The sequence below is a fragment of the Xenopus laevis genome, chromosome 1S (assembly GCF_017654675.1).
Source record: "Xenopus laevis strain J_2021 chromosome 1S, Xenopus_laevis_v10.1, whole genome shotgun sequence".
Lineage (NCBI taxonomy): Eukaryota > Metazoa > Chordata > Amphibia > Anura > Pipidae > Xenopus > Xenopus laevis.
In genome coordinates, this window is record NC_054372.1 from 172,322,369 (window position 1) to 172,350,357 (window position 27,989).

At 39.8% G+C, this 27,989-nt stretch overlaps 1 protein-coding gene across 2 annotated transcripts; it reads right to left on the bottom strand.

Moving 5' to 3' along the window:
* Positions 1-2,350: 2,350 nt before the first annotated feature.
* Positions 2,351-27,989, bottom strand: LOC108707261 (beta-1,3-galactosyl-O-glycosyl-glycoprotein beta-1,6-N-acetylglucosaminyltransferase 4). Of its 2 annotated transcripts, XM_041580505.1 has the most exons (3): positions 27,913-27,931; positions 21,948-22,191; positions 2,351-6,360 (listed from the first exon to the last, which is right to left on the bottom strand). In XM_041580505.1, the coding sequence occupies exon 3, from the start codon at positions 6,357-6,359 to the stop codon at positions 5,070-5,072; it is 1,290 nt and encodes a 429-aa protein (XP_041436439.1). In that variant the 5' UTR covers position 6,360; positions 21,948-22,191; positions 27,913-27,931; the 3' UTR covers positions 2,351-5,069. The 2 variants fall into 2 exon arrangements, with proteins under 2 accessions (XP_041436439.1, XP_018099919.2); XM_018244430.2 differs by lacking the exon at positions 21,948-22,191 and having other exon boundaries at positions 27,913-27,989.

Below are 27,989 nucleotides of genomic sequence, written 5' to 3' on the forward strand. Positions count from 1 at the left end.
CCTTCCCATTGTTCTTTTGTTTGGCTGCTGTGGGGGAAGGAAGGGGGATGATATCACTTCAACTTGCAGTACAGCAGTAAAGAGTGACTAAAGTTTATCAGAGCACAAGTCACATGACTGGCGGCAGCTGGGAAACTGACAATATGTCTAGCCCCATGTCAGATTATGCCAGGAGTCAGGAGTGCAGAGAATATATTCAGCCAGAGAAGGTCATGTTTTCAAATGCAATTACAATGATGCATCACTTTAAAGAAGAACTAAACCCTCCTAATGTGAAAAGCCCCTTTACTACTCTGCACAATTCAGGGCACATTTTTCCCTAATACACTATCCGGGGAGGGGGCACTATGGAGGGTATTGGAAGGGGCTTTTCACATTAGGGAGAGGGGTTAGTTGTCCTTTAAACCACGGAACATTTCAGTGGCTAAGAATGTCATTTTCTGCTGTAACAAGGGCAACACCAGAGAATCATCAGCTCAGGCAGCCTCTATAAATGCATAACTAGGGAATGTCAGTGGTTCAAGGCTGGAAAGAAGGTGTTGGGGGGAATGGAGTTAGCAGTATAACTGCTAATATAAATATATATATACACACACATATATAAATATATATCACAAGCATAAATTACAATGAAATCCATAGGGTGTAACCCCCTCAGCGTGCATTTCTCTAGCCTCTGCCCTTTCCTTATCTGTGTCTCCCTAGTCAGCAGGTCCCACTCCCATCCCCACACACATATCAGCTGAACGTGTTCTCACCACTGCAATGTTCGGGTTGTATTTACATATCCATTTTCAGATTTGGCTTATTGATCTTTCTCTACGTATATACCAGTCTGCAAACAGACTATCTGAGAGGTAGCAGGGACACACGCCTTAATCAGCTGAAACTCTATTGCAAAGCTGCATTTTTTCCCTATAAATAATTAACCTTAGACTTAAAGGCTAGATGAGTGATATTTTTTTTCTCGGGAGGGCTGTGACACTATGGTGCTGAATGTGAAACACACCCCATAAACCTGTAACTTTATGCAACTGCTGCCTTGGCAATGCCCCAGTCTTGGCCAAAGAAAATCACCCAAACAAAGTGCCAGGGTGCTTGAACGTGACATTATCCCTGGTGGCAATGCATGTGTAGATAAGACTGTATGATTAGCTGTGCATGTGAGGAGGCTGCTGGTTCTGGCTGATAACTGGATATCAGTCAGTTAGGGGACTGGGTAGTTTTTGAACATTTCATCCTCTGATGTTAGCCAATGCACGGTGCAACTGAGGAAGGGAATGATTGGAACAACAGAAAGGCAGCCATACTGTGGCCCCTTGTACTCTCTCAGCCCAAGGGCCCATCAGTTGTAGGGTATACCAGTCTGGCCTGCATAGGGGCACCTTTACACTTACACTGACAGAGGTAACTCAAGGGACATATTTATAAAAGGAGGAAAACAGACGAGGTGATTGTGTCAGACACAGTAAGGTTTTTTTCTCCAGTATGGAGAGTGTGCATGGCACATAAAGACCCAGTCCATCCAGTCTATTATAGAAGCACTTGACTAGTACCAAGGACTATGAATTGGTCAGTAGGATATGCAGGAATAATAGCAGCTCCACATGTTACTCAGTAATTAGCCTGGAAATGGGATTCTGTATGGGTGGCACAATATCAAGGCTGTTCCTGTATTAAAGCTTAATGGTCACGGAAATAAAGTGTAAGAATACCAAGTTTGGATAACAATTTGAAGCCCTTAAGAATAAGATGAATAATGCAAATGTATCACCCAGTCCAACATAAGGCAATGCACTGCCATAGAGCCAAGGCCAGAGAACAACAAAGAACAACAGTCATACAAAACACAGCAGAATATCCCTGGAAAATACAATGTGAGCAATGTGATACACACTAACCAAGCACACGGTGCATCCTCTCCATGACAATCTGCTTCCCTTCTGCTATCAAATATGGCATCCTTCCTCTGCCTGAAATAAACATCGATTGTTAAAGGTACAGGTGCAAACATCAGCCTTCTATCTGCTCCTAAACTATAGCTCCCAACGCCTGGAGCAAGCTGGAATTATTTATGCATTTGAACAAGCCTGAATTCCTTTGAACTCGTCCCAATCTTAGCCTAATCCTCTCTCTCCTTCATTCCATCGGCACACCTAGTTATTAAATGGGACATGGGTTATGCAGCAACTTCATACTGCACAAAGAGTAAAGATAAAGTCTAGGAAGCTAAACAAAGACACACACGCATAACATGTAGGTTCTGAATAAGAGGGAGAGTGCAGAAGCCAACAAAACAATTGGTAAGAGATTGTCATTTGTATTAATAGAAAAATATGGAAGTTCTGTGTATGTAATGCCTGGAGCAGCTCACAAATACACTGCAATTAGGGTTGGACAAGAGAACCTGATATCCAGGGCCCACAATTAGATCAAGAAAACCCCAACATTGTATAGAGTTTATAAAGGCTTCTGGTGGAAATATGAAAGGGCTGGAATTCACAATATGCCCTGGCATTTCTGATACACAGAGGCTCAGCTCCCACCAGCCCAATAACTAGTGAGTGTACATGGAACTTACAGCAGCCCCTCTGGCATTTGCCAGAACCCACATATTTCCAGTCTGGGCCTGTTTGATGTGCCAACAGCAGTCACATACATAATAAAATGCCAGCTGCAAAAATAAACAAAAAAACAGGTCTGGGCCACTGGATATATGGCATGTTTATATTGTATGGGCTTGTGTAACTATATTCTATCACTGACATTAGTTCAGGCAATAAAATCCTCATTTTTTCAGTGTCAACATTATCTTAACCTACTGCACCAGCAAATAACATTGGCTTTGTCATTAAACAGGCTTCTATATAGTCCAAGCATTGGTCTCTGTCTACACAAATTGTATACAAACACAGGCTGTGCTACTCAATATGACTGTATATATATATATATATATATATATATATATATATATATATATATATATATATATATATATATGTGTGTGTGTGTATATACTGTATATATATATATATTTTTTTTTTTTTGCATCCCTGCTGTATTGCCAGTAGATGAGTTGTTTGGCTTCAGAGGCTATAGTCATGTAACCCTAAGGTTGAAGTAAGGATTTGTGACCAATGCCCAAGGTTACTTTGGTATAAAGACAGCATAACAGGACTGTTCCATTTACATAAAATACATATAAATACATATAAATAGGGGCTGATTTATAGTCACAGATGCTAAACTGTGCCAGTGCAATTACCCCAGTAACCTAATTTTTTTTCAGGCACAAAATAAGAAAACTATCATTTGAATGACAAATTCCTCACGTTAGCGATTAATGGAACCCAAGAGCTTGCTTACTGGAAGGGAATTTATTCATGTACAGAGGACTCGCTTCTATTATTTTTCAATCAAAACTATATTAGCCCTTAAAAGGAACCCATTCAACTAGGGTTGCCAACTGTCTGAATTTCACCCGGACAGCCCAGTATTTGGAAGTGTTGTCCAGATGAAACCTTCCTGTCCAGAAAGTAGGAAATCCAGACAGGACATTGAAAATAATGATATGTCGGGCAGCCAATCACTGATCGCCACGTCAGCAGCCCTGCCCCCAATATCACCAGCCCTGCCCCCTGATGTCACTGGTCCTGCCCTGCCCTGGCTCCGACATCATCCGTCCTGCCCAGTTTCCAGCCCCAGAAAAGGAAGCAACCCTGCATCCAACCCAATAAATCACTCAACCCCATTCCATTAACTTGACAGTCCTTATAATAAGGAATTAAACCCTTTGCTGATGATGAAACCTTCTTTCTACCAGACTATACAGCACCATCATATGGATAAAATTTGTCAACTGGTATATATTCATTTATTTACTTTTTTTGTACTTACTGGTCATATAAAGCTAGACAGATTACTGACCCAAGTATTGGGTGCTTGGGAATTCCTGCCCAACCAATAACTGGCCAAAAATCAACCTGGTATTTATTTGGCCCATAGACCTGCAAAATGACCTGATCATTGGCCCTGGGGAGCAGATCTTTAAATGTATGGCCAGCTTTAATTACAAGGCACCTTATTAATGTAAGCAAATGCAAATGGTCAAGCTAAATCTCAAATGAATACCCTGCTCTATTCTCAAATGACTTCATACTTCGCCAAAGTGCAATGTGAGCCTATGTGGACCTTCCAGAGCACTTTTCTAAGTTTTGTTTGGTCGAATAAAAATCGTTCGATAAATCGCTAAAAATCGTTCGAATCGAACGATTTAATCGCTTGATCGAACGATTTTTATTCGATCGTTCAAACATTAAATTCGGTAAAAAATTCTGGACAGAAATGCTCCACCCTCTCAAACAAAGAGAAGAAAATACAATTAAAAATCTAAGATCAATTAAAATAAAGTTTAAATAAATCTTTGTAATTCTAAGCAGCTTGATACATGAATAGTTTTGAAGTTATTTGTAAACACAGTTTCAATTAAAAGCCGTATCCATCCGGTTGTATATATATTCTCCGTGCTGCTGGTTCTGGCTCCTCGAACAACGCAGAAGAAGTCACCTGATCAACAGAGAATTGACTGACTGCTACATTGTTTCAAGAGTGACAACCAGACATCCCCTTTCATTAAAGTGTACAAGTTACCATTTAACTTAATGTAGAAAATGAATGCGAGAGGCGTATCACTGAGAGATCAATGTTCTGCCCTTCAGAAGTTGATGGGTCTCTCTCTATAGGAGAAAACACTCTTTAATGGTTTTTAACAAAACCTTCTTCTGGAAAATGAGCGTGAGAGGTGTATTACTGAGTGATCAATGTTCTGGCCTTCAGTGTGTCCCTGGCTGTAATAAAAGCTCTTTACACTTTGTTTGTGTAGGGTTATCAGAACATTTAGCATTGAGAACTCTGACCAGAACTGTGGCTAATTTTCCACATGCAGCTTTACCCTGGTACACGTAAGTGACTTTGGTAGAAATTGCACTTTGAAAGCAGGCAGAGATGGTGGCAAAGACAAACAAGTACTGTCCACATCAGCTACACAATTAAATTCAGTTAATGTCTGTCTAGGACATGTTTACCCAATCTCTTTGTTTTTCCTCAAGTTTTTCAATTAAGCACTTTATCAGAGTAGGATCTACTTTGGGGTCAAATTTATTGGCAAACCAATGACCATAATTCATAAGCCAGCGCAGTTCGCCGGCGCCATAAATGCACACGCTGCGGACGTGCATTCCAGTGCATGGGGGGTAAAGGCTTCCTTCAAGATACGACCACTTCACAAGTCGAGTTTTGCTATCAAGGTCTGTCATGTGCTTCTGAGACCTTGGGATTTCACCGGGGACCCCTGGCATACGTACCAGGGTCGCCCAGAAATGTTCATCTGGGGAATAGGTGTCTTCTGACCAAGCTAAAAATTCTTTAACCAAGGGGCTACCAAAAATATAACTTACAAACGAATGGCTTAAAACAAAGTAGGCACTTCCAATAAAGATCTCAAGATTGCCCGGTGGGGGCTCCTTAGTAACAGAAGTTCTGACGGGCATCTGTTTGTAATAAAATTCCACGTTCTGCACCTCATGGTGAAAAGTATGGCGTTTCTTTTTAATGTCGGAGGGTCTAGATGTCTCAAGCATATTGTGCCCATTTAGCTTCTTCAATTCGGCCACTAGCTCGTAATTTGACTTTAATGGCATGTCTTGTCCACACAAGTTAATGACATATTTCCATTGCACAGGGGACTTCAGCAAGTCTGATAAACAATTCAGATCTGCTTGTAGCCTGGTAATGTGAGCATAGATCACATTTTCAAGTTTGGAGGCAATAAATACATTGGGGAGACATTTGGCCAGATTTGCCATAGCCTTTTTAAAAGCTGGCATTGATTTCTGGTCATAGTGAATGCAATAAATATTCGCTGGACTGTAGATTGTATGGAGAAGTCTTTCCACGCTTATAGCGTCCTTATGAACGACCAAGGAGTAGGCTATGGAGAAGTCTTTTTCTTCTGATGAAAGAGGTTTCAGGTCAAACTGTCTTTGATACTTATAGGCCTCACAGTCATCTGTCATTGCAATAACGTCCTCATCTTTAATGTCCACGATATGCTTTCTCCGTATTTCTAAACTTTTCCCAATTTCAACTGGCTCCAGCTCAAATATGGCGGTGCAGTTAATTTCTCCATGAGGCTCCTTTGTGATGAAGCTCCGGCTGCGGACAGACTGTGAAATCAATAGGTTCGGATCCAAAACATAAGCGGGGTCTGGGTCACTTTGCAGAAGTTTCAAAATTCCAAGCAGGAAAAATGCACACACAACCAGAGTGGAAAAGTGATGCAGAATTCTACGCCTCTTCATTCTGCCATGAGATAAACAGATAGATGTTAGTATGAAGGAAAGTGTTTCATACCCTATTCTCTCTGGAGGATCAAACTACTTTGAAGGAATCAGTTTTGCCACTCAAAAAACATGGTTCAGAACCAGTTATGCAACTCGTTTTAATATTTGTAGTATTGTCACAAACCATTGAAACCTGCCTAAACAGCAAGGGAACCCCTAGGTCAAGAATTATTGTACATTTACCAATTATGACTAACAAACTAGCGACTCACTACAGGACAGGTACTGTATTTAAAAGAAGATAGGGAGTCTACTGCGACAGCTGCAATGTAGATACATCAAGCAGCAGGTGGTGTGGGTATGACGTTTTTTCATACATTTGTTTACTGAAAATACATATCTATGTATTGAAAATAGATATGGGGGTGGAGTTCTTGCCCTGCCATTGGTGCACATATAACAAGCACATTACAATGCTGAACATTTATAAAGGGGCTGAGAAGCATAAACAAGGGATGAGGAATAACACATTGGGGGAAAGTGATATAATCATACAAACAGTGGCATAAGTAGATATTACTGGGCACCACAGCAGATTATTTTTCAGGCAGTTTTACCAATATTTATTTAAATTATCGATGAATTAGGACCTCGTGGTACCCCTATACCTCATGGGTCCCCTGCAGTCGTAGGGTCTGCTTCCTCTAAACTTACGCCCCCTGCATACAAAATAGAATGATTTTCATTTAGATCTGTCACTTATTTTCTGTTGCAGAAGCAGAACTTGACTTCATGCCCTCAATTTCTTGGAAGGAAGCATGGTACAGTATGATGAGAGCAATCAAATAACTGGGCCCTATAGGAGTCTCTTTCTCCACTCTCCATTGTTCTTCCTCCCTTCTGGACTTGGAGACTATCAAGACTTTGTTGGATGCAGATAATGCAGTGGCTTTTTGTTCCACTTTATTTGTTCAGTTATCAGATTACATCATTGTTACTGGATGCTTTGTAATATTTCAACAAATTTGTCAACAACCCAGCAAAATGGTTATTTCATTGAAATACATATTCATTTCTGGGCTATAAGCTGCCTCTTGCTCTGTTGACCCAAATGTCAGGCCCATGACGATATGTTACAGTACTCTTCCAGCTAGAAGATGCTTGATTTAGATAGTAAGCTCTTCTGGGCTCTATATAAATAAATTATGACTATTCAAAGATTACTGCAGTCAGAATGTAGTTTGGATAGCTTTGTAGTATTATTTACCTGCTTTGACAATATTGAGTTGTGATATATACAATATTTTGGGGCAAATTTTAAAATGTTTATAATAAAGGAACTCAGAAAACTCAGAATTAGGTCTATCCCATAGGAGTATATTTATCAAAAAGTGAAGTTAGAGATCGCCACGGTCCGCTAGAGTAAAAATTCCGCTACACTCCATTAGTTTCTATGGGATTTTTATAAGAGCATTTATCAATGGGTGAAAGTGAAAGTTCGTCCTTTGATAAATACGCCTTTCAAAATCCTATAGAAATAAATGGAGAGAGACTGTAGAGGACTATGGAGATCTCTTTCTCTGTAAAAATAAAACAGTACCTTGTTGTTGAAGTTCCAAACTAAGATATAACTAATCTTTATTGAAGGCAAGCCTATTGGGTTTATGTAATGTTTACATGATTTTCTAGTAGACTTAAGGTATAAAGGTCCAAATTATGGAAAGATATGTTATCTGGAAAACTCCAGGTGCCAAGCATTCTGGATAACAGGTCCCGTACCTGTACAAAATTTGCTCTAGAGCTAGTAACCCTTAGCAACCAATCAGCAGGTAACATCTACTGGAAAGCAGACATCTGAAACACTAGCTAGGGGCACATTTACTAAGGGTCGAATATCGAGGGTTAATTAACCCTCGATATTCGACCATCGAAGTTAAATCCTTCGACTTCGAATATCAAAGTCGAAGGATTTACCGCAAATCAAACGATACGAAGGATTTTAATACATCGATCGAACGATTTTCCTTCTATCAGAAATTACCTAGAAAGCCTATGGGGACCTTCCCCATAGGCTAACATTGGTGCTCGGTAGGTTTTAGATGGCGAAGTAGGGGGTCAAAGTTTTTTTTAAAGAGACAGTACTTCGACTATCGAATGGTCGAACGATTTTTAGTTCGAATCGTTCGATTCGAAGTCGTAGTCGAAGTAGCCAAAAAAAACCTTTGAAATTCAAAGTATTTTTTATTCTAATCCTTCACTCGAGCTAAGTAAATGTGCCCCTAGCAGTTCTTTGCATTTTGCCACCCGATACTGCCCCCTCCACCCAAAAAACGCACTCACATATAAATAAGAGATTATAATAATAATACTTGCTAAGAGGCATCTCATTCAGTGTATGAAGGACATTTATGTTATTTCTCATAAAATAAAAAGCAGCATGTTATTACAACAACTAGTTATTTATTTTCCTGAGACCTGTGATGATAATACAGGGAACTAAGAATAGGCTTAAAGGCAAACGAGTGATGATGATAAGGCTATTGCTTTATAAGTTCCCTCCAGTGTCCCTGGGACACTGGATTTGGCCTTTTTCAGCAGGATTCGGATTTGGCCGAATCCTTGTGCCTGGTCGAACCGAATCCGAATATGTAAAATAGGGGCGGGTAGGGAAATTACGAGACTTTTCGTCACAAAATAAGAATTTTTTTCACTTTTGCCTTTCCTGGCCCTAATTTGCCTATGCAAATTAGCATTTGGTTCGGTATTCAGCTGAATCTCAAATAGTGGGTTCTGTGCATCCCTAAATTCTAAACTGATGTTACTGGACAGGACAGCAGTATACATATAAATCAGCCGTCTCCAGATTATTTACACTGAATAGATTAATAGGGCACTTTGGTTGTCCATATAAATTGTACGAAAGAGTTTGCAAAGTTCATTAGCACAATACCTCAAGGGAACAGTACCCTATGAAAGTAAGCTCTGAAGCCTTGCGCAGCAAAGATGTCTGCAACAATTGTTGATTCATCTGCTTTTATTTCCGCAACCCCTGTGCTTTGCCTTAGATGGAGCAGGGGAAGGCTCACTCCTTGTACGGTCTCTGTTGCAAGACTATCCTGCCGCATTACATAAGCAGCCACCCACAGTCATTTGGAGTGAAGAATAACAAAAACACAGAACGAGATTAAAAAAACAAATAAAAGTATTTAAAAGAGTTCACCAGAGCTGATTCGGCAGTCCAGCCGATGCTGCCACCCCTCACCCAGTTGGAGCAGGCCGAGGGGGGGGGGGTATAGTGCTTTCTGCACAATGTTGCTGACCTGGAGCAGAAGGAGCTCCTGTTACATTGGTTTAAAATGAAGGTCATATGGTGCAGATGAGTCATATTTGCAGGTGGAGGAAACCTGTCTCATCTGCTCCTTTGTGTAGCTCCACTGACAGGTGCATTACTAATACCTGGTGCTGCCCAGACCCCCACCTCACTACCTGCCCCCGGTCCCACCCAACTGGCTTATCTGCAAGACATTAGGGCACATTTAAAAACATGGAGCAAATTCGTACCTGGCCAGTAACCCATAACAACCAATCAGTGATTAGCTTTTTTCAGCCAGCAGCAGGTTGAGCACTGAAAGCAATCATCTGATTGGTTGCCAGGCCCGGACTGGCAATCTGTGGGTTCTGGCAAATGCCAGATGGGCTGCTGTAAGGTTCCATAGACAGTCACTATTTAGTGGGCTGGTGGAGGACTATTTGGGCCTCTGTGTACTTGGAATGCCAGTGCCTATTTTGACTCCCAGTCCGGACCTGTTGGTTGCCATGGGTTACAGCCCAGGAGCAAATTTGCCCACTGTTTGTAAATGACCCTCATGTGCAAATCCAGCAAGGAAATACCCAACCCCCTCTTAGTTCCACTGTTGGGTTTTACAGCAGGTAAAAACTATTTTCAAACTTGCCCAATAGATATCTGGCTGATATTCATAGAAATCACAATAAATGGAGGACACACAGCCAGCTACTAAAATTTAAAGCAACATAAAATAGCTGCTAGGATCCTATTAAGCCCCCCCATAAAAAGGTCTAATTTCACATATCAGGCTGATATTCAGCCAGATGTTCCATGCAGGCCAATAAGCTGGGGGGGGGGGGTGGCTGGCCATTCTATAGGCACCACAAATGATTCATTGCATTCAGTTAGATAGACAGAATGATTTATGAAAGGCGTATATAGTATATAGCTTGTCTGGGCCCTCAAGGCTCCCTTGTGTCCCATTGTGCTGTGCCTTGTGCCTCATACACTAAAAAGCACCATGGCTACAAACCATTGCACACACCTTTTTGGGAGAGAGGTATTTGCAAGCACAACCTTTTTCATGGGGCTTTATTACTAATGTGCCCATCCCTTGGGCTTACAGTGAGCAGGCAAGCCCCATACCCCTTAAGCCCACCTGTGTAATGTATATATATATTGCAGTTTGCAATTGCACTCAACCTCGGCTGTATGTTGCTTTGCCTAAACAATGGCAACTGGAAAAACAGGCTCTTTAATTACCCCCCTCTCTATTGGTACAGACAGAAATGACAGCTTTTTGATTTTCAATAGTCATTTTTTTAATAAGGCAGAGAATACTGGATCCTGCCTACTTATCTGGTTAGATGTATAGGAACTGTGCACAGCCTTTCTTTATTGCTATGAACATTCAGGGGCACACTTACTAAGGGTCGAAGTGAATTTTTGAATTTCAAAAACTTCGAAGTATTTTTTGGGTACTTCAACCATCGAATAGGCCAAATTCGACTTCGATTCGAATTGAAAATACTTAGAATATTCGACCATTCGAAAATTGAAGTACTGTCTCTTTAAAAAACTTTGACTTCGCCAATTTAAACCTGCCGAATTGCTATGTTAGCCTATGGGGACCTCCTAGAACCTAGAGCCAAAATTTGGCTAAGTTTTAAAAAGTCTAAGTTTTTTTTTTGAAAATCGTTCGATTCGAACGATTTTACTTCGACAGAAAACTACCAAAAAATTCAAAAAGAAAAGTTCGCCTATCGAATTTTGGCAATTCGATGGTCGAATTTCATAGTTTTTTACCTTCGAAATTCGACACTTAATAAATGTGCCCCTCAGTGTTCCGTGTAAAAAATGGACCACTGAAATAGAGTTACCCATATCTTGTTGATTAGAATTAAAAAATCTAAACACAGGCCCAAACAGGTAACAATCCCATGAAATCAGAGCCTGAATTTTTGTGTCATTTACTGTTGACCAGGAGGCATGGCAGGAAGGTTGTGGTGTTATGATTGATATAAAAACATAGTAGTTGAAACAGAATAGACTGTTAACTGTGGCATTATCACATGGGTTTTGTTTTGACCTTATGTTATAAATCTGAATGGAGTTTTGTGACCCAGAATTACATGTATCACTAGCTATAAAGCAATAGGGGTAGGTTTCTGCTAGAAGCAATGCTGGTAAATTCCACTGTGTCTTCCCTTGTCCCTTCTTTTTAGCTAGTTTGAACGACTACTCCAAACGACTATGTCTGCTTCAACTACTATAAAAATGATGAAAGAATAAGGGTAATAAACACATATAAGGGGGTTGTGAGCAGACAGGTGAACACAGCAGTACAGAGACCCTGTCATTCTAGAGCACTGAGAAGCAACATCAAATAATACACATTAATGTTCTTCCTGTGCTGGGCCCCAGAAGACCAACTGAAGGGGAGCTAGCATGAAAATTGCAATTTAATATAATCTAATTTCATTGAGAGGGATCATGATATAGTGATTGACAGCTTTGCACGAGTAGATTATTATAAAAGACAGTTAGCTTTAAATTGTCTAAGCAAAATAAAAACAGAGACAACATGAATAGGTCTGGAAAGTAGAAGTCTGGAGGGAGATATTATAGTAAGGAGTATATGAAGCAAAATAATGGCCACAGAGTAAAGTTTATGGGTTCCAGTATGTGAGCACTTTCTTTTTCTCATATTGCCGGAAAATAGAAAGTGGTAGGCTGGTAACACATGTGCTGAGCTGGCATTCTTTGTGCACTGGGGAGGCGATTGCCAAACATGACCTCATGATGTCTCTAAAATAATTTTGGTCCGCACCCATACTAAGGGAAATCATTGTGTATGGAAGATCCAGCTGAGCACCTGTCAAAATACATTGAACACTTACACATTCACTGTAAGAAAAGTCAACTTTGGAAACCACAAGGCCAGATGAGCAGTCAGTTACAGTCTGTAATCTTATGACTAAGTTATGATAGTCCTTCACCCAGGCTACAGTCATAACATAACTCATTTTCTAATCACAGGAATCACTTCGCTAGTATAAGTGCAGAGGGTTTCCAACAGGCCTGGATAACCTTTCGGCCACATTCGTATCCCATTTGCAGCCATAGTCAAGCCATTCTGTATGTCATACTCATATACTAATACACATTAATATAATTTTCTAACTGAAATGGACTGACTATTTTAATTAAAGGCCAGCAATAGCTTAGTGCAGTGTTTCCCAAACAGTAACTCGTGAGTAACATGTTGCTCATCAACCCTTTGGATGTTGCTCTCAGTGGTCTCATAGCAGGTGCTTATTTTTGAATTCCTGGCTTGGAGGCAAGTTTTAGTTGCTAAACAGAGCCTCCTGTAGGCTACCAGTCCATATAGGGACTACCAAACAGCCAATCACATCCCCATGGACTTTTTCATGTTTGTGTTGCTCTCCAACTCTTTTTTTTACATTTTAATATGGCTCACGAGTAAAAAAGGTTGGGGACCCCTGGCTTACTGGTGCCATGAGGTACATGCATTTAGGGCCCACTTTTCCTAGTGGTGCAATCACCATAAACTTCAGTTAGAGGCCCATGATAATCACCAAAAAATACTTTAGGGGCCAGAAACATTGGTTCCTTGTAATCTTGGGCTAAGCATTTCAAGTCCCTGCATCCCAGACTAGAAGCTTCAATGGACTATTCCCTCTCCAGCTTTTTGTATCAAGTGCTAAAGCAGTGATAAAGATAATATAATACATTTAACTAAAATGGCCATTTTCTGTCACTTCCTTACACAGTCATCATTTTTTGCTTCTCTCTGCTGTTCCTGATAGACTGTAAGCTCTTTGGGACAGGGGCAACTCATTCAAATGCACTGAAACTCCTAGCATTTAAACTTTGTAAAGCACTGCATGCATACATTTGCAATATTAGGGGGACACACACGTGTGTATATATATATATATATATATATATATATATATATATATATATATATATATATATATATATATATATATATATAATATATATATATATATATATATATATATACACGTGTGTGTGTGTGAAGCATAGACTCCTTTTAATCCAAACAATCCAATTTCCTTTTTCTCTGTAAAACTTGTAGAACCTCATTTAGGCTAATGAGTATGGGCTAGATTCTCCTTTGTTATAGAAATGTCTTACGATAACGATAGACATTTAGATGGCAAAACCGATTCATCTGGGTGCTTTAAGTAAAACAGGTTAGGAACCCCTGGTGCTAGTCATGTGAATTACATACTGTACCAGTGGATAAAGCCAGACAGATTCGAGAATATCGCTGTGTCTTGCTGTTTTCCTTCCTCAGTACTTTGTGATTGTCATGAGGTGTGATTTCTGAATGGTACTCTTGTTTCTCTGTTACTATTTTAGCTTGTTATAAAATACTAAATGTATATCCATTTTAAAGGGATTAAACTTTAATATGATGTAGAGAGGGATGTTCTGAGACTATTTGCAGATGGTTTTCATTTTTTATTATCTGTGGTTTTTGAGTTATTTAGCTTTTTATTCAGCAGCTCTCCAGTTTGCAATTTCAGCAATCTGGTTGCCAGGGTCCAAATTACCCTAGAAAACATATACAGTAGAACCCCTATTTTGCATCCCCTGATTTTAAGTTTTCCCTCATTATACATTGTTGTTTTGTGGTCCCACCTATATATTATGCAGAATACATTTCCCGGATTTTACATTTTCCTGGATTTTACCCCATTTTTTCCTGGTTGACTGAAAAACATAAAATGGGTGTTCTACTGTATTGATTTGAATAAGAGACTGGAATATGGAATATATATATATATATATATATATATATAGGTAGTCCCCGAGTTACATATGAGATAGGGTCTGTAGGTTGAATTTGTATGTAAATTGAAACATATACATTTACTTATTAATGATAGATATCTGTCTTAATATAGTATTTATTTTTACCTTTTTCTGCATATTTTTTGCATTTCTGTGCTCTGCAGTAGACAACACACACCAGAAGGTATTGGGACAGACAGTCTGGTTGTGTTATTCTTTGTGTGAGGGACAGTCAGTGTGTGTGTGTGTGTGTCAGAGGGACTGGTCATACCTGTATGGGGCTGAGAAATAGTAAGGGTGTGTCACTTGTGAGTTTACCCTTTAAGTGTGACGTAAACAGTATTTATTTATGGCATTGATATTTGAAATTGTCCTTTATTTTATACATTGGGTGTGTTATTTTATTTTTCTTTAGTTTTAAATGCTAGCTGTTAACCAGTAAACCTCACAATATATAACCACTAACACTATATATACCGCTGTGGTTCAGCATCCCTCAGTGATAACTTCATGTGTGTTCTTCTGGGTGGGGTCCCATGAACCGTGACTTCCAGGAAGCCCGGGGATCTGTTTGGTGCTTGTGGTGACAACTTCCACTCCCTCCAGTGTACTCAAGCTTACTGCGATATATTTTAATGTTTGCTTGAGTAAAGGACACGTGGATTTGTGGATTTTGAGTAAAGGATACGTGGATTCATGGAGCAACGGAGTGGCCAGCCTGAAAAGTATGGTCTGCCCGTTATGATGACTAGAAAGCTAAGGCAAACGGCTCCCATTAGTGGTTTTAGAAAAAAATAAATTAATGTGGATCTACACCCAAAAACTGCTTTTTGCATTATGAAATAAGATGTCATTGTAAGCAACTTTCCAGTATGCATGATGGCCAGCTTCAGTGTTGTTAAGGGCAATGTAACTTGGTAGGTTTTATCATCTGCATTTTGTCATTGCTACAAAATGTCAGAGAATACCTTGCCATAGCGTATACTGAGAATCGCCGCAGCTAATACATAGGGGGTTATATTTATAAGTCCGATTTTATCTCAACATTATCTGCTACAAACTCCAATCAATTCCGCTCTGTTTTTTTTTTTACGCTTATTTATTATTACATATTCCCTAAAATTTGCTATGCAGAAAAAAATCAGATTTTCAAGATTTTTGGGGATTTCTCATGCTTTTTTGCCCGAAAACTCTAAAACGTCAGGGTACTGCATGAAACCCAGAGCACATAAAAAAATCATTGGGACTTCTCCCATTGATTTATATGCAACCTTGAAAGGTCTGAGATGCCTGATTTTCTGATTTGGACTTTTCCATCCTCAAAAAGTCGAAAAAATTTGTGATTTTTTAAAAGTCCAATTTTATTAAAAAATCACAAATTTTTAAGGATTTTTGCATTCGGAATTTAGTAAATAACCCCCTTAGATCCTATGATTGCTCAAGAATTTTATAGAATGTGCCAAAACAATTGTCACTGCCCTTAAGGGTAGGACTACATGGATGTTTTCGGCGCGATCCAACGCGCTGCAGCAAAGCGCCTACGTCAGATCGCATAATAAGGTAAGTAATTGAAATGTCGCGTGGTGTTGCAGCGTTGATCCGACCCGCATCTGCACCCGGAACTTCTATCCGCAACCCATAGGGTACCGCCGGTTTTTGCTGGTAACCCGGAGGTACCTGACCCGCTGCAGGACTCTAGCATCAGCTTATATTACAGTCCAACCTCATTTTCTGCTTGATAATTTGTGACAACCCCTAAGCTTAGCTTCTCAACAGCTGCTCAGAGCCCACTGAGCATGTGAGTGTCACAGACACTTTCCAAGATGGTGTCTCCCTGTGACAAGTTTGAAGTCCTGGATCATTGCTGCTTTTGACAAGCTGAAACTTTAGGCTGGTGTAATAAGTTCAGTATATAAAATATGTCATTTTTAGACATTTTAATTTTTAGGGTTTAGTTCTCCTTTAAGTGGAGCACAAATTCGCTTGCTGTGGAGCAGGGGGCATTTCTGAAGGGAGGCAGTTTCTGATGCACAATGGTGACGAGCAGGGACTCCTCTGTTCATCACGATTGGCATCACAACACAGCCTAAATTTAAGCAAACTAGGGGTAGGAGGAAAAGGTAGTTTCCCCTAGGCACATATCACATCTGCCTACCCCTAGTTTTGGCCCTGTTTCTATCTATATCCAGACAAGGAATGCTGTGTGACTCCAGCTGCATCCTGTACATTACTGGACTGATTTCTGCTTATTCATTCGATTGAACACATACACAGCCAGGACAGGAATATACTGGACTATATGAGAAATCTGTGTGTGCAAATATTGGATCGGTAAATCAATAAATGAATATATATGTTTGTGTATATATTCTTTAATGTCCAATTGTAATAATAGACACACTCAGACAAGAATTGTATTTTATTAACTTAATTAATTGGTGCTCTCTCTAGGGCAGTGAGCCCCAACTAGCTGCTCGCAAGCAACATGTTGCTCCCCAACCCCCTTGGATGTTGCTCTCAGTGGCCTCAAAGCAGGTGCTTATTTTTGAATTCCAAGTTTTTGTTGCATAAAAACTAATTTACTACCAGGCAGAGCCTCCTAGTCTGCCAGTCCACATAGGGGGCTACCAAATGTCCAGTCACAGCCCTAATTTTGCACCACCCAGGAACATGTCTGTGTTGCTTCCAAACTCTTTTAACATCTGAATGTGGCTCGCGGATAGAGTTGCCAGCTGGCCGGTATTTTACCGGCCGTGCCGGTAAAAATGATGGCTGCTCCCAATGTTATTAATGGGGAAAAATAGATAAATATATAGGAAGGCCGGTATTTTTTTCCCAGAAAAGGTGGCAACCCTACTCGCGGGTGATAAAAGGTTTGGGACCCCTGCTCTAGAGGTTGTCAGTGCTGTAACCGAAAGTTGCAGAGATCATTAAACGTTTGTGAATAAGGCATTTCTTATTAAACTGATTTTAAACTGATATACTTCTACATTAAAGTTGCTGGATCTGCATTCCGCATAATAACACCCCTGGATAATATTTACAGTTAACCAAATATTAGACAGGAGCAGCATGAAACCAAGTTCTGCCTGGCTTATTTTCGGGTAGATTTCTCCTGTAACAGTACACCATGTAAATTTAATGCTGATTGAAATGTGCCTTTTTTGTACAGGTTTTGCTTCCCGCACCTGTTTCCTGCTGTGAAGAGGGAGGGAATTGGGGGGCAGCCAGTTCCTCTGCAGTGGGACCGGGGGAAATTTAGGACAAAAATGCTTTTTCTATTTTTTTAGGCAGCATTATCCTCACACTCAGAATCCGGCAAGGCAATATGTGACCTCCACCGGGGTCAGGGGCCCGCTATATTAATCCTCTGACATGTACTTGTTTGTGCCCAAGATTGCTGTTTGATAGCTGAGATAAATGCACCTAACACACACGTTTCCCAGCTTCTGCTTCCAAAGCAGGTTTGGCAAGAGCGGTGATGGGAAATTTCCAAGCCACATTACACAGCAGGAAACATTCACAGAGAAGGATAGAGAAAGAAAATAACTGACTGGGATTTTTGTTTGTTTGTGTCTTGTAATCCCCCAAGGCTGCTACTAACCACAAGTTATATTATTATCCCTTTTTTATATAGGCAGATGTGTTTACACAGAGCCATGTCTATGCTCCTTGGAAAGGATGATTAGGAAGTTCACTCCAGTGTAATAATGTCTGTATCTATGGGGTAGTCAAGCATCAGCCTTAAGCCGGCCATAGATGTAAAGATTTTTAAAAGATCTTTTCGTTATCGCGACACCACGATTATCTTGAAACGATCGTTTAAATGTACGATTTGTCCATCAACTAAAAAGACCATTTCAAAGATCGTTCACCAACAAGAAATCTTTGCGTCTATGGGGACCTTTACAGACTGGGTAATTTCAATAGATCTGGAGGGGCAGGCATTTTGGGCACTTTGTTGACTCTGCTAAAAAGCAATGACCCAAGCTGATGATATTTAAATCAAATGGAAAAAAAGGTCACAAAGTTAACTAACAAAATATAGGAGGAGATTCAGGTGCACCACCCTGAACCTTCAGCTAAGGTAGCAGATCCAAACTGTAATGTAGTTCAGCAGGCACTCAAAGAACCATTCCTCCACACAGACATAAAATCCAGGTAGATTTATTTGGCCCTATTTAGGCATCGCCTTACGTGTTTCATATCTGCTGAGAAACGAAACGCGTAAAGGTGGCCATATACGGGGAGATTAAAGCTGCCGATATTGGTCCTTTAGACCGATTCGGCAGCTTATCTGCCCATGTGTGGGGGCTCCCGACGGGTTCTTCAGATCGATATCAGGCCAAAACTCGGGCAGATATCGATTGGTGTAGTTTGATTTTTTGTACGATCCAGGACCGCATCTGCTAGTTGATGCAGTCCTGTGACCCGTTGAAGCCCATTCGTAGTATTGTTATCCGATCGTTCGGCCCCAGATTCAGATTCATCCGATATTGCCCAGCCGTTAGTGGGCATATCATGTTAAGATCCGCTCGTTTGGCAACCTTGCCAAACTGCGGATCTTATAGTGTATGGCGACCTTAAGGCAATACCTAAATAGAACCAAATAAATCTACCTGACTTTTATTACGTCTGTGTGGAGTAATGATTATTTGAGTGCCGGCTGAACTACATTACGGTTTGTGCTACAAAGCACCCTGCCTGTCTTTGCCCTTAACAGCTATGTTGATTATCTTTATTATCTTATTGTAATACTAGTTTTATAGCGCACTAAACACAGGTAGCTCCATAGGAAACAAGTTCCGGCCCCATAAACCTCACATACACCAAGAAACAGGTCTACTAAGGTTTGGACTGAAGCCGTTACAGTTTCACCAAAATGTTTAAACGAGGATTCGTACGATTGGATCGTCTATGGCCAGCTTTACTCGTCCTATAATAAACTGATACATTTATGAAAGCCTGAGTTCATCAGGACAATATTTTCTATGTTGGGGTGTTGAGAGTTCAGTTCTATACTCTAACACTCCCTAATTGTTAATCCCTACAGAAACTTGCATGTGGAGTGTGATGCATGCTGGTAGATTACACTATAAACCTATGCTTATGCTGTGTTCCCTGATCAGGTAAGTGTATTGCATGTCTCTTATCCTTCTCTAAGAAATCAGGGATTTTGTAATTGCTGTGACCACAAACAGCCAGTCTCTTGTACCCTCCCTTACAGCGCCGTTCTGTTGACTCATGGACGAAACCTGGTTTCCCATAGGTAACAGCTGATGCCTTAAGCTTTACCCCAAAACATCACAATAAATAAGGAGAAGTATTAAGTCCAGGATGGGATGGCACAGGCATGGGATCCATTATATGGAAACCCGTTATTCAGAAAGTTCCAAACTTCGGGAAGGCCGTCTCCCCTAGAGTCCATTTTATCCAAATAATCCAAATTTCTAAAACTGATTTGCTTGTTCTCTGAATTAATAAAATAGTAGCTTGTACTTTATCCAAACTAAGGTATAATTAATCCTTACTGGAGGCAAAACCAGCCTATTGTGTTTATTTAATGCATTCATGAGTTTCTAGTAGACTTAAGGCATTTAGATCCAAATTACGGAAAGATCTGTTATCCGGAAAGCCCCAGGTCCCGAGCATTCTAGATAACAGGTCCCATACCTGTATTAGCATTTATATTAATCATTTATACTTGGCAGGATCCAATAAAAAGGCTTAAATTAATATCAAACCCATAAATACTCTTGTAGAAATGTCTCAAATCCATTTTATTCCCTAAATACAGACTCCTTCAACCCAGGAGCCAGATACTAACCAATTATGGATGACAGAAACAATATAAATGGCACATTTATTGCTGAGATAAACATGGAGATATTTCTGTATGAAAAGCTTAGTGTACAGTATACTGCTCAGTTTGCATTCTGACAATTTCAGAATAATTTATTGTAGTCCATTGGCAGGATGAAAGGCCTGGGGGGGGGTCCTATTTACTACATGCAGATCTCTAACACTCAACACTCCCTGAAAGTATTTTTTTTAACTTTTTGACACTATTCACAACTGCTGCTGTGAAGCTGTTTGTGCACAGTGCGTTATCGATACACAGTAATAATATTACGTTTAAATATTGATGTTTTCACCTGGCAAGTTTCTATATAATATTAGAAATAAAATAATTTAATTCACAATAAATTTACTTGTAGTATGACAGTAGCTGTCGGTCTGCCTATTTATGAATCTGTTATATTGCCTTCATCTGTAATTCTGTACAGTCCAGAACTGGCACTCTCACTCTCACTTCTGTCCCCATGAAACACTGTACTAGTGATACTGTGTCTGTAAAACACTGTACTGGTGATACTGTGCCTGTAAAACACTGTACTGGTGATACTGTGCCTGTAAAACACTGTACTGGTGATACTGTGCCTGTAAAACACTGTACTGGTGATACTGTGCCTGTTAAAACACTGTACTATTGATACTGTGCCTGTAAAACACTGTACTGGTTATACTATGCCTGTAAAACACTGTACTGGTGATACTGTGCCTGTTAAAACACTGTACTGGTGATACTGTGCCTGTTAAAACACTGTACTGGTGATACTGTGCCTGTAAAACACTGTACTGGTTATACTATGCCTGTAAAAAACTGTACTGGTGATACTGTGCCTGTAAAACACTGTACTGGTGATATTGTGCCTGTAAAACACTGTACTGGTGATAATGTGCCTGTAAAACACTGTACTGGTGATACTGTGCCTGCAAAACACTGTACTGGTGATAACATGCCTGTAAAACACTGTACTGGTGATACTGTGCCTGCAAAACACTGTACTGGTGATACTGTGCCTGTAAAACACTGTCCTGGTGATAATGTGCCTGTAAACCACTGTACTGGTGATAACATGCCTGTAAAACACTGTACTGGTGATACTGTGCCTGTAAAACACTGTACTGGTGATACTATGCCTGTAAAACACTGTACTGGTGATACTGTGCCTGTAAAACACTGTACTGGTGACACTGTGCCTGTAAAACACTATACTGGTGATAATGTGCCTGTAAAACACTGTACTGGTGATACTTTGCCTGTAAAACACTGTACTGGTGATACTTGCCTGCAAAACACTGTACTGGTGATACTGTGCCTGCAAAACACTGTACTAGTGATACTGTGCCTGTAAAACACCGTACTGGTGATACTGTGCCTGTAAAACACCGTACTGGTGATAATGTGCCTGTAAAACACTGTACTGGTGATACTGTGCCTGTAAAACATTCTACTAGTGATACTGTGCCTGTAAAACACTGTACTGGTGATACTGTATCTATGGCATTCTAAAAGGTTACTAGTGTGCCTGTGACACAAACCAAGCAAGTTGAGAAGCATTAGTTCAGAATCAGATCACGGCAAGTGTTGAAGCCAAGTAGTGAGAGAAGAGGAAAGAGTTACTTACGAAAGTGCAGCAGAGCAGTAGGGGCTTGGGACAAGGCTCACTGTCAGTAGTCCGTGGGCTAATACAGCCTGTAGGGATGAGTCTGTGCTTGGGGCAGGGTCCTGCTGTTTGGTGTGTGCTGAGCCTGTGCTGCTGCTGTTGCCTGGCTGTGTGTCTGTGACAGGGCAGGAAGGCGTCTGGCTCACTGACAGAAGCACTTTAGAAGAGCAGCCAGCTCCTCCTCCTCCTCCTCCTCCTCCTCCTCCTGGCCAGGGAAGGAAGTGGCAAATAACTGACTTCGGAATGATAACTTGAGGCATTGATGTAAGTACATGGACGGGCTTTTTTGGCACTCCAGCTGTAGCATCACAGTAGTATAGGCACTCTGCCCGCACAAGGCACACTGGGAGTTATAGTGAGAATGCCAGAGCCTGCCCATCCTTCATTTATTAGCTTTCCAACGGCCAATTCTAAGCAACTTTTCAATTGGTTTTTGTTATTTTTTTTATCGTTTTATAGTTATTTGCCTTTTTCTTCTGACTTTTTGCAGTCTCTGACTCCCTTCTAAAAACCAATGCTCTGTAAGGCTACACATGTATTGTTATTGTTACTTTTTATTACTGATCCTTCTATTCAGGCCTCTCCTATTCATCTTCCAGTCCAGTTCTCCAAATCAATGCACAGTTTCTAGGATAATTTGGACCATAGTTACAAGATTGCTTAAAGGAGAAACAAACCCTTAATTTAAAAAAAACCCTACCCCCCCCACCCTACATAGACCCACCGAACCTCCTCCCCTCCGGGCAAATTCCCCTAACTCTATACTTACCCCTCCATGCAGATTCTGTCCAGCGGAATTCACGGGTGCCATCTTCTTCTCTTCGGTAATCTTCGGAATGATGGCACCCGTGAACTCTGCTGATAGAATCTGCACGGAGGGGTAAGTAAAGACTTAGGGGCATTTGTCCGGGGGGGGGGGCAGCTAGGCTATGTAGGGTAGGGTTTTTTTCTATTAAGGGTTTGTTTCTCCTTTAAATGCAAATTGAAGAGCTGCTGAATAAAAAGCTAAAAACGCAAAACCTTCAATAATAGAAAATGAAAACCAAATTGCCAATTGTCTCAGAATATCACTCTCTACATCATACTAAAAGTTATCTCAAAGGTGAACAACCCCTTTAATGTCCTACAGGGTCACCGGTACCTTGTAATGCCCTGAGATGTCCCAGGTCGTGCTTCCTCTATATTCAGCAGCATTGATCAATATCATTGGGTTTCAGTGAGACTTTTTATATCTCAGATTTTCACATTCAGCTGCCTGTATGTTTGTAAACTCCCAGTGTCCAGTTGCCGTATATACATACCAGACATGTAGATTTACACCATACAGGCCACTGTTAAGGTGGGGACACCAGACAGGACAGTTTGGTTGGACCTGTTATGTGAATTCTCTAATTAAAGGAGTGATTCGCCTTAAAGGACAAGGAAAGTTAAACTAAAGAAGTAGCTAGAAATGTTGTACATTATGATTTGTGCTTCTGTACCAGCCCAAGGCAACCACAGCCCTTTAGCAGTAAAGATCTTTGTCTCCAAAGATGCCCCAGTAGCTCCCCATCTTCTTTTCTGCTGATTCCCTGCACATGCTCTGTGCTGCTGTCACTTACTGAGCGTAGGGACCCACTCACAATATACAGTGCACATAGAATTTCACAATATAAGGCTGATTACTAATTAATACAGATAATTACTACATGGCAGCACAGAAACCAGTACCATTAACATCAGAATTTAATAATCAGCCCTGTAGCATCAGCTTATATTACAGACCAACCTCATTTTCTGCTGGATAATTAGCGATGACCCCTAAGCTTAGCTTCTCAGCAGCTGCTCAGAGCCCACTGAGCATGTGAGTGTCACAGACACTTTCCAAGATGGTGACCCCCTGTGACAAGTCTGAAGTCCTGGATCATTGCTGCTATTGACAAGCTGAAACTTCTGTGCAATAAGTTTGGCCATATTAATTTTTTAGGGTTTAGTTCTCCTTTAAATGTAGCGTTTCACATGTTATAGAATGCTCTATTCCTAGCAACGTTGCAATTAGTTTTCATAATGTTTAAAAACTGATTTGCCTTTCTCTTCTGCCTTTTCTCTTTCCAGCATGCAAATAGTGGTCACTGACCCCAGCAGCAAAAAATTCTATTGCTCTGTGAATCTATAATTCTATTGTTATTGTTTCTTTTTTTATTACTTATCTCTCTTTGCAGGCCCTCTACTATTCACATTTCCATCTCTTGTTCAAACTACTGACTGGTTGCTAGGCTAAATAAGACCCTAGTAACCAGATAGCTGCTAAAATAACAAACGGAGAAATGTTAAACCAAGAAAAAGATATAAAACTGAAAAAGTTCAACTAACTGCAAACAGATTTTTTTTTTTTTGTATGTGGAAGTTCTGGTATGGCAGTTTAAAAAGTTGGTATTGTGTTGCTGTCATTTTTTGAACTATACAAATCAGCAATCTCCTTAAATCTATACCAATGCTCGTGGGAAACATGCATTACTTGTATTTTTTTGTATATATATATCTATATATATCTATATATATCTATATATATATCTATATATCTATATCTATATATATCTATATCTATATATATATATATATATATATCTATATATATATATATATATATATATATATATATATATATATATATATACATATACAGGTATGGGAACTGTTATCCAGAATGCCTGGGACCTGGGGTTTTCCAGATAATGGATCTTTCTGTAATTTTGGATTCATACCTTAAGTCTACTAGAAAATCATGTAAACATGAAATAAACCCAATAGGCTGATTTTGCTTCCCGTGAGGATTAATTATATCTTAGTTTGGATCAAGAGCAAGATACTGTTTTATTATTACAGAGAAAAAGGAAATCATTTTTAAAGATTAGGATTATTTGATTATAATGGAGTCTATGGGAGACAGCCTTTCCGTAATTCGGAACTTTCTGGATAAGGGGTTTCCGGATAATGGATCCTATACCTGTATATATAAATCTTCTGATGGACCCGCACTCCAGTTTGTGGTAAATCAAATTGCTTTTATTGTATGCATTTTATACATCCGACGTTTCAGCCCATATTAGGCCCTGAATAAAATAACGTCGGAAGTATAAGAGTGCGGGTCCATGAGAAGATTTTTGTATATTACTTGACCCTGCACCCGCATTCACTGAAATATTCCTGATCAGAGTGCGGCTGCTTGTGACTTAATATATATATTTACATTTCTTTTAGATATTTAGGGGGTCATTTACTAACTTTTTCCCACGAATCTCTAAAAATTTGTGGTTTTCTCATTTTTTAAAAGCTCTAAAAGTTTGAGATTTATTGAATGTAAAAACCACGAATAATACAAAACTTTACCAGGTAAAAGTTGTCGCTATCCTACATAAGTCAGTGGGAGCTGCGCTGATCCTATTGGACCGCTCTAAATCAATTCGGACTTTTTTTTATTTTGCTAGGAATTGTCCAAAAATTTTTGAGGCTTTCAAGGTATGCATATTCTTTAGCGCATCATTCAGTGTCATTTTATGTCCGTACTTTTTTTATTCACATTTTTTTAATAATTCTCACATTAGTCGTTTTAGAATTGGTGAGTTTAGTCGTGGTTTTAAGAACCTCTAAAATCCGACCTCTGATAAATTGGCCCCCACGAATCCTGTATCTTTTTACAGAAGTGGAATTAAACGAAACACAAAACATTTAAGAAGTTTACGTTGTCTTAGTAAAAAATCTTTAAAAATATCTATAGTTTTCCCAAGAGAAGTAAAGAATAAAGCACAAAATGTTTAAAAATTCTGCCACTTTTTTAAATGGAGTTATTGGCATAACTGTAATCATTAGAAAAACAGTGGGGGTTGTTCATCTTTGAGTTAACTTTTAGTACGATGTAAAGAGTGATATTCTGAGACAATTTGCAATTGGTTTTCATTTTTATTATTTACATAGTAACATAGTAAGTAGGTTGAAAAAAGACACTAAGATGGAAATTGGACCAGTCCCTGTATCAGCAAGTTGTACAAGCTATCTTCCATAACCCTGTATTTCCTCCCTTGCTAAAAGCCATCCAACCCCTTCTTAAAGGAGAAGGAAAGTCATCTTGCAATTTGGGGGTGCCAAATGTATTTACTTACCTGAAACCCCGGGCCAGTGCTCCTATCAGCAGAAAACTGCACCGGGCCGGGGTTTCAGGTAAGTAAATACAATCACTTGGGGGTGCCTAACAAGATGACTTTCCTTCTCCTTTAAAACTATTTAATGTATCAGCCTGTACGACTGATTCACAGCTCTCACTGTAAAAAAAACCCTTCCAAATATTTAGGCGGAACCTCTTTTCTTATAATCGGAATGGGGTGACCTTGTGTCAGCTGGAATATGATCCCCTTATATATTTATACATAGTTATCATATCACCCCTTAAGCGCCTCTTCTCCAGCGTGAACATCCCCAATTTGGCCAGTCTTTCCTCATAGCTAAGATTTTCAATACCTTTTACCAGCTTAGTTGCCCTTCTCTGTACCCTCTCTTATACAATAATGTCCTGTTTGAACACTGGAGACCAAAACTGTACGCCATATTCTAGATGGGGACTATTTGTGGTTTTTGAGTTATTTAGCTTTCTGTTCAGCAGCTCTAAAGTTTGCAATTTCAACAATCTGGTTTCTAGGTTCCTAATTGCCCTAGCAACCATGCACTGATTTGAATAAGACACTGGAATACGAATAGCTGAGGGACTAGAAAGATGAGTAAAAAGGTAGCAATAGCTATAAATGTGTTGCCTTACTAAGTATTTGTTTTTTTAAATGGGGTCAGTGACCCCCATTTTGAGCTGGAAAGAGTCAGAAGAAGAAGACAAATAATTCAGAAACTATAAAAAATGAAGGCCAATTGAAAAGTTGCTTATAATTAGCTATTCTACAACATCCTAAGAGTTATATTAAAGGTGAACCACCCTTTTAATTACAATTAACTGTTGCTGGCATTAGTTACAATGCAAACATGTATTGTCTGTTAATTTATACGAAGCATCTTCAGGAGATTTAATTTCAGACTTTGTCTATAATTAACACAAAACACCCAGTTCTTTGCATATTTCCTCATGGGTTGCACCCTAAGACGCAACATTTTGCACACATTATGGAGTTGCACCTTGATCTGAATACTGCTTGGATGCCACAGTTTTGTGCCTTTGCACTTAGGAACACTTAACGGAGTAGTTCACCTTGAATTAGCTTTTAGTATGTTATAGAACGGCCCATTCTTAGCAACTAAGTTTTTGAATTGTTTTTCTCTTTGGACTCTTTCTAGTTTTCAAATGGCGGTCATTGGCCACAGCAGCCAAAAAATGGTTGCTCTGTGATGCTACAATGTTATTGCTGCTTTTTCTTATCTGTCTATGCAGGCCACATACAGTACAATCCATATTCCAGTCTCTCACTGATACCACTGCCTGTTTGTTATCATTTGGACCCTGGCAGCCAGATGCTGGTGCTAAACTCAAGAGCTGTTGAACAAAAAGCTGAATCATTCTAAAACCACAAGTAATGAAAAATGAGTAATGGCAAATTGTCTCAGAATATCACTCTCTAGTCTCTACATCATACCAAAAGTTAATTTAAAGGTGAACAACCCCTTTAAGGAGGAATCACTAAGTGGCAGGACAACAGATGGAAAACCTGCAAACGGGTAGAATATAATTATACACATAGAATATAATTATAATCTCAAAGCACAAATGCAAGATGTTAATTATCAAAATCTCTGTCAGTCTTGCCAGGTACACAGCAAGGGAAGGCAGCAGCAAGAGGAACAGCAGCTGGAGGGACACTGAGCACAGGAAGGAAGACATAATCAGGGTTTCAAGGCTAAGTAAAGGCTAAATTATCAGCAGGGTATACACAGGAAAGTAATGTGAACTTACTGAATTGTGTCCTTGGAGATTTTCAGTAGTTGCAGCAGCATAAAGTGTGACAGGTGCGCAGGAAGATGACAGCTATA